This window comes from Mercenaria mercenaria, chromosome 1 (genome assembly GCF_021730395.1).
Source record: "Mercenaria mercenaria strain notata chromosome 1, MADL_Memer_1, whole genome shotgun sequence".
Taxonomy (NCBI): Eukaryota; Metazoa; Mollusca; class Bivalvia; order Venerida; family Veneridae; genus Mercenaria; species Mercenaria mercenaria.
The window spans coordinates 80529859-80538314 of record NC_069361.1 but is presented as its reverse complement, the minus strand read 5'-3'; the positions used below and the strand labels follow the sequence as shown (position 1 = coordinate 80538314).

Sequence of the window (8456 nt, the reverse complement as noted above, 5' to 3'; positions counted from 1 at the left end):
GTGGCTCAAACCGGGGGCTCAAACAAGACTTGACGATAGCATTCAAGGACGTACCTTATTGTTTACATCAAAATAGCATTATATTCGAAATATAAAGAAGCAACGCAGCTGTACTGTTTACCTAGCCGTTTCATACCAATAATAAGGTCCATATTTTGAGTCCAAAATGTATTAATCAATGTTCTATCTCCTGTCCATTTTAAGTAATTTTCCTCACTTAAGTACAAGAAAAAGAACATACGCTCCATATATTATTTTATACTCAGCTTTCCTTTGCGTAGAATTGAGCAACATGCGTTTTATTCGCTAGAATTTAATCAAACCTTTTTTGTCAGTTGAAAGTATCCTGCTGTAAATTGTTCATTAAAATTGCCGCTGATTATTAGACTGCTAATAACATGAAATTAATGATTAATAAATTAATATTAAACAACTAATGATTGCATGTGTAATAAATATGCTAAGTCTCTTGATTTACGGTCGTTGTTTATGTCAGACAGATTTTTATGTATATTTAAATCAGCATTTCCATACGTTCGCGCATTGTTCTCAGGTGGATTTATATATATGCTTCATTCTGCGGCATGTGATGTCATTCTATCAAGTTTGTGACGAGGATTTGCTAAACTTAACTCACTGTTTTTCTTCGAGTGTCATTAAAACATAATGTTATTATAATTTGAAATGATTCCCTCTGGTACAAGAAAATCATTTAAGGCGGGACAGAGTTTAATTAAAGGATACTAAAACTTGAAAAACTAAACCAGACAGTTGAAAATTCAATTTATTCAAATTGATATCAAATTAAAATAAACAAATGACATTGAATTAGTGTCGCAGTATTATTCCCTGTACAATAACAACTATTTAGAATAACACTATGGGTTTATTTGACACGATGTATAACCATTTATATTATATCTACACTGGCCACAAAGGCAGAATCAATCGTGTCCAGCATAATAAGGGTTAACAGTATTCTTTATGCAGCAAAACTATTGTCATTGTTGCTTTCAGTTGTGTAGTTTTTGCTGTTGTTGTTGATTTAGTTTGTGCGCCCGTCCGATTAATATAACACTTAGCAGCTCTGAAACGAAAGGAAACATATTGAGAATTAAGATAAATCATTTATGAACCGGAAGGACAACTGTTTACAAATGATAGACTTCACTAGTACTGAAATAAGCTTGCATTAGTACGAATACGTTAAATTACTGGACAAGAGAAAAAAGGAAAAATTGCGGCTTTGGTTTGGCAAGGGCGTGTAATGTTCCTTTGCTGTTGTCCACATTTAAGTTTTACTTGATTTAGTTCTAGGTCTAAATGTTTAGTAAACCTTTAACACGTTTCATTAAGTAGTTCTTTTTCATTTAAAAAGTTACAGAACACTGTTGAAACTGCCAAAACTGAGGTTACATATAATACAATCGTTTCATTAAATTTGTGACTTCATCGGTTTTACGCGTAGTTGATCGCATTCATGACCGATTATTAATGATACATGTGAGTCTGTTTAGTTTTATAGATATGAGGAAATATTTTTATCTTCACTTAAAAGTATTCGTTTAAATGTCTATCGCTAATTATCTATGACACAACGATAGGGTATCCAGTCAAAATTGATATTTGAGAAACACATGTTTAAATAGTGAATAACGAAAATATGTTAAATAAAGACATACATTTAAACACAAACTGCAACAGAAAGAAACGAAGAAACTGGAAGTACGCATGTATTTTCTGCTTTGACCTTAAACTGAGTTGTACAATTTCGAATAGTTCAACAAAGATATGTAGAATAACTTTGTGAGGACACAAACTCAAATAGAACAAGTTTATGATTTACAACCATATGATGTAAAAGTAATATGAATTGTCTTTTTAACCACTTATCATGAAAGCGTGCTCGTAAGCGCAAGGAAGTCACATAATGTTTGGGAACAGAAAATGTATTAACTGATCGTAGTCATTTAGAATTGTAGATTTTCTATCATATCAAAATTACTACAAATGACATTTCAAACTGTGTATTTCATGCATATTCTGTGTTTATTATTAAACTATGGTGCACTTCAGTATAGTCCAATATTCCAAAATTATCTTAAATTTGATTTCTTACCAATATTTTACATGATATTTTCAGATATTTTCTGACAAATATGTTTGATATAAATTAGATATCGTATAAATGGTGATGAAGTAGGTCCGCAATTGTTACCTGTATAAATTGACTGAGATAGGTAGTAACATCTATTTAAAACCCTTATACGCTTTTCTAATAATTAGACTTTTATCAGAAGAAGTTTTAACATATGAGGCTGTTGTATATGCTGAATAATTTTCACAGGACGATTTAGTAACAATTAAGAACAACTATAATAGTATTAAAGTGTGGCGAGCTTAAGTTCGAATTACCTTCTTTGTTAAGAGTACTGGTATCTCCGTCTCTGTCTACTGCAATGAACAGTTGTCGAATTTCTGTATCTTTTAATGGACGTCCCTTCTCTTTCATAAACTTGCTAAATAGAAAACAATATTATGGGTTGATAGATCTTAAACAATTATCTATTTCCTTGACGTTATTTTATAAAATGTCTTAGCAAATGATATAGTTAAAGAAGGGCTTCCACCTGAAATACGAGTTTCTATGCAATCCATGCCCCGCTATGGTAGATTTAGATAATACACGGGAAGGGCGACTATGATTTTTATACAAAATTCTATACAACCAAATACGTATGAATAACAAAATAAAATGCTAAATGAGAAAACCAACATAGGTTTGGCAGATGGATCAGACGTCTGCGCATTCCGCGCAGTCGTAGGTTCCTGACTGTTCTTTTAAAGCCTACTGCAAATAGATAAACGTTAGAGAACAGCATGATTCTATGACCATGACGCGCTGATGGTGAGCTGGTCGGGTACATGCGGTGCAAGGCACTATGTTGGTTTCATGCACGTCAAATGTGTTTGTACTGCCTTAGGTTGGAGTACAACGATTTTTGAATGTTTTAATTCGCTGAAATATTTAAAGATTTGCTTTCTTTTACTATGTTTAGACAGTAAAGGAAGAAGGTTTTGTTAATTCTCAAAACTGATAGAGCAAAACTTATTCTAGAGGTTATGACTAAAACAAGATATAGGCCACTGAAAAGATTGAATTGCTTCACCGATCATCATTTTAACAAGGCTTACATTTCTGGGTGACCCAATATACCACATATACCAAAAAGGTTAGCTGTATTTTATACAGTTCATTTATTATCAATTCAAAGATGTGTAGTTTCATATATGTTTTCTAAATATGATACAAACGCCTGAAGCATTACATGTCACCTTAAAGACATCTTTTCATCTAACTTCACAAATCACATTATACTACAAAAGAATCATGCCAGTTTACGTAATGTACAAATAGACACAGCAATCAGATGTACGTAACGAAGGTGACGAATCCGTGTATTGAGACCCGCATATAATAAATGCTGGACTGATATCTTTGGTATTGCTAAGTCAAGTATATAAACAGTGGCAAACAGTAGCTACAGCAAGTCTGTATTGTAATATGTACTATGGACTTAAATGTGCATGGCAATTTGAGTCTGATTTAGGTGTCCCAGATCTGATGTCGAGGAAATAAGCATAGGTAATAACAAGTGCATTTAAATCTTGGAAGTAGATCCCTCGGAAGCACCGAGAACAAGGCAAACAGTGAAAATTGCAGACTCGGTTTTATTGAGTCTGTTCATGACCAGTAATGGAAAATGCAACACTGCCCACGCCCACTAGCACCGGCTTAAGCGGTATTCAATCTTCAAATCTAAATGAGTTGAAATCAATGATCCCGAAGGACCAGAAAATATAACAACAGTGAGATAATCATTCCACAAATATACTACTGTAATAGTTTAACTTTAAGCTACACATGGTTCATTCTCATACATCAGATGTTCATCAGGGTCCCTGCCATGCTTTTTGCAGACGCTATTGATTGGTTCGCGGAGGTATGTTGCTAAACGCCGCTGATTAGCTAAAACTTGTAAAAAGCTAAAATATCGATTAGAGATTTAACTACGAAACTATAGCCGACCTCGGGCATGCAAGAATGCGAATGGTTGTGCACGTTTTAAATATTTGATATACCTAAATTCTTCTTCGCTCAGTCTTCCATCTCTGTCCAAATCACATGCATTAAACATAATTTGTACAGCGAGAGCCAAGGACTTCTGTGGATCTTGAAGTGTGACAATCAGTTCTTTTATCCAGTTTCTAAACTCTTCTTTACTAACTGCACCATCTCCTGTCAATAAAATTTCGATTTAAAGCACAACTTTTATAATCTGTAAATAATTGCCTGAAGGTTTGAATATATCAGACAATTTGTTTGGTTTAACGTCGCACCGACACAATTATAGGTCATATGGCGACTTTCCAGCTTTGATGGTGGAGGAAGACCCCAGGTGCCCCTCCGTGCATTATTTCATCACGGGTGGGCACCTGGGTAGAACCACCGACCTTCCATAAGCCAGCTGGATGGCTTCCGCACATGAAGAATTTAACGTCCCGAGTGAGGCTCGAACCCACATCGATTAGGGACAAGTGATTTGAAGTCAGCGAGATTAACCACTCGGCCACGGAGGCCCCCGAATATATCAGATATATATTGTCAGTATATGTGTTCGGATCTGATCCCTTAAACATACAAAATATATTACGTAATTGATGTACTTCTATTAACAACATTACTCGTGTCGATATTAAATTTATGTAGAGTTAAAATACTTGAATTTTAATTAAAGTAACTTGTTACTCTCTTGATCAAAACGATTAACTTTAAAAATCATTAGTAGCTCTAAATGTTCCTTCAGGACATTGCTGTAGAATTCCCTTTTAATCTTTTAATGGTGACTGATTTCTGCAACGTGGAAGTGTCATTTCACGGACAGGAGACACGACAACGTGACAGCTCTACAGATTTTACATTAAACTTTGACGAGAAACAGTTTTCTCGAGTTTTTCTGTTGGCGAAAATAAAAATTTTGCTTTGGCATCCTTATAATTAATATGTCAAGCTAACGTAGTGTCGTATCTTCACCCCGTCGACACGATAGTACGACACTTTTTGGTTTTGTCGAGTTGGACGAAGACACAACATTCCAATAACCCAACAGATTTTACACGAATAACAACAATTTTAGGTTGCCCACTGTACAGATTTTGTCGTGTTTTCGTTTTGGTGGATAAAACTGTTGTCCTGGTGCCAATTATCTTTGTTGCTGCCATATTGTCGGGTCATCATTCACTGGCACGACAATACGACAGAACGACATTTTCACGACAAATCATCAAGGCAAAATCAGCCACCATAATCGTCTTATAAGACCCGGTTACATGTCATCGGACTGAAAGTTTTACACGTATATCAAACATGTAATCTATTATCTAGGACACGTGTTTTAGCCATTAAGGTAGAAGTACACTTACCGTCTTTATCTATACCATCTATGTATTGTTTAATTTCTGAGTCTGTTGGGTTCTGACCCATTCGTCTTAAAACACGTACTAAAATTCTGTCCTTCACTTCGTCAAATGTCAATTTTCCATTACCATCAGTATCAATACTATCAAACAGCTCGTTAAATTCTACAATAAACATGGTTTGTTTCATTTAAAAAAAAAAAAATAATGATATAACATCGACAATATTAAGGATATAATTGTTTCATTTTTGCTCTTTCTGAAACGTTTGAAAAGGTTGATATCTCATATTCAAAGAGTGGTTTCTTTTAATGATTGTATGATAACTGGATTCCATCAAAATGAAGTTCGTTTATTAGGAAGCTTGAAGCTCAACTTTTTTCAAAATAAGAACATACTTTCCTCTACTTTATCATTCCACTCGAACTTGGCCTGGAAAAAAATAAATATAACTTTGTTAACGCTAGCTGCTTTGAAAAATGTATATATGAAATATGTATTTTCTCAAATAAGTCGAACAAATGATTTTCATAGATAACAATTACTTATGAACAGAACAAACTCTTTCTCTTAAGAGTTAGCAGTCATGTAATGAATGAATGCGAGTTTTACTGTAATCAATGGTGAAAATGTACTATATCTTAATAGTAAACAAGAAATATCTTTAAAAATGATGGTCGGCGAATTGCAATAAGGAAAGAAGTTTATGAATTTTTCATCTAACATTCATCTTTCATCTAATATTTTTCAAATTGCAGAACTAAACACCGCACTTTAACAATTTAAATGGTTCTCTTTTAATTTTTCGCAAAGGTTTCGTAGGGTTGCAATTTTGTTTCGTTTATCCTTAGACGAATAATTACAGCAGTAGTTTGGTGAAGATTCACGAAGCGGTTCATGAGAAGAGGTCATTAAACGTGTTTATATTTTTAGCTAAATTGGGCCCTTATCCCAATTTGTAACAAAATAGCAGGAGACCTTACGAAATTGTTACACATCGAGTTTGATAAAAATCCATTACATTTTAGTGGTTAATGCGAAGAAAGGCATATCTACTTTTAGCTATAGTGGTTCCTAATAGGGCCCAAGTTCCTATATAAATAAATTTGGAAGAGGACCTTATAATGATGCTCCAGACCAAGTATGATAAAGATCCACCAAGCTGTTCATGAGACGCTGTATAAAGGCATTTCTAGTTTTAGCTCTAGCAGCCCCTAAAAGGGGTTAAATGTCCCAGCTGAACAAAGTTGGCTGCGGGCCTAATAAAGATGTTACAAATCAAGTTTGATTAGAATACATGAGAAAAAATCAATTAAAGGATTTTTTTTTTATTTATTATTTTTATTTATTTCTAAAATAGGCCAACTGATCCCGCTTTAACAAATGCATATTCGCTATTCATGAATCTTTGGACAATGACGTCACACCTATAAAAAAGTGAAGGTCAAGAAAAACATACAATTGTAATTATTTCAATAGTTCTGTTTCATAAGCAAAGTTTGACAGTAGTCATATCACATAGATAAACTGTATGCAGCATACCTTCATTTCAGAGCAATGAGATTCAGTTATTATATAGCATATATATAATAAAACAGATTTCAACTGAGTTCAATATTTGCATACCATACTAAAGAAAAATATTCTTATATAATAAATCAGTTAAATAATTTATAACAAATATATCAAAGCAAACAAGTACTCATTTTTATATGCAATCTGAATAAGTCACAAAAGCAAGACACCTTTTCATATACAGACGACAATTGTAACAAGGAAAATCTTTTAAAAAGCACTTCTCCACATAAAAAGACTCTTATCACACCCTTATTCATGTGATGCGCAGACCGTATTCAGCTCTTTCTTTAATTTGATATATGTTGGTATTTGAACAGGTTTTAATCATATTTATTAAACTTACTTATCATTTTGAGATATATCAATATTCTTGCTAAATATACTGAGCCAAAGTTAGCTTTAAAACTGTGAACAGCGTCGTTTAGGATAAACGCTTTGAGTACATTTCACTCAGCGTAGCACAATCAACAGAGTGAAAGAAATTGACACTCTCGTCCAATCAGACAGAGTGTTGCATAAATCTTCCATTTTGATAAATTATCTATAATATTCAGAAATATTCTATAAATACAGCCTGGCCGTCTGTACAGAAATTCATTAATATTATGTCATCTACTAATAAGAAAAGAGTGATTAATTATGCTAAATATGTAAGCGAAGCTTTTAAATTACGGAAACAAACCCTTGAAGTTCTAACCGCTTCTTAGTTTTGTTTACTATGTTATCTTTTTGGATGATATGTTCCGCTTTATTTGTATGTTATAATTGTTTCTATATTTTATGTCAATATGTCTTGACCATATTTGTAATAGATTTGGTCAAAGGCATTTGTAATGCCGATTTGCCAATAAATGAAATGAAATGAAATGAAATGAAATGAAATGTATAATGCGTTATCAAGTAGTTTGATTTGCAAATTGAAGTCACGTGGCATAGGTAACGAAAACGAATTTAGACGGCGTCGCCGAAAAACACCATTTAAATACAAATTTTTATAAACGTGCTCACCCCTGTTGCTAATTCTATAGCCATTTTTCCAGTGTTTGAAATTATAACTCCAGTAAAATTGTTAATATAACAATTTTATGAACAGCAAACTGTTAATACTGTTTGGGTATACACAAAGCGCTAGGTATAGTTAATATACCAGTTACAAACCTTGTGTTATTTACATACTATACAGTATTCAATACTTTCAATTATTAGATCAATATTGAAAATAGGATTTCAACTGGTTCGTGTTTAGTCAGTAGTTTAGAGATATCTGACCTGAGTTTGAAGTCATCTCTATGATTTAGAAACGAGAGAAAGATATATCATAAGAAATCATTTAAAAATGGAAACTAGAAACTAGAGAAAAACATTTAATAAGAAACGGTGGCAGAAATTGAAACTATAGA

The 8456-nt window shown here is 33.2% G+C and overlaps 1 protein-coding gene across 1 annotated transcript; it reads right to left on the bottom strand.

The window, feature by feature from the left end:
• Positions 1-766: 766 nt before the first annotated feature.
• On the bottom strand, positions 767-8184 carry LOC123545440 (uncharacterized). The gene is made up of 6 exons (XM_045331756.2): positions 8065-8184; positions 5877-5910; positions 5485-5643; positions 4144-4300; positions 2416-2519; positions 767-1087 (listed from the first exon to the last, which is right to left on the bottom strand). Exons 1-6 carry the CDS (start codon positions 8086-8088, stop codon positions 1014-1016), a joined length of 552 nt encoding a protein of 183 aa, XP_045187691.2. The 5' UTR covers positions 8089-8184; the 3' UTR covers positions 767-1013.
• Positions 8185-8456: the final 272 nt, after the last annotated feature.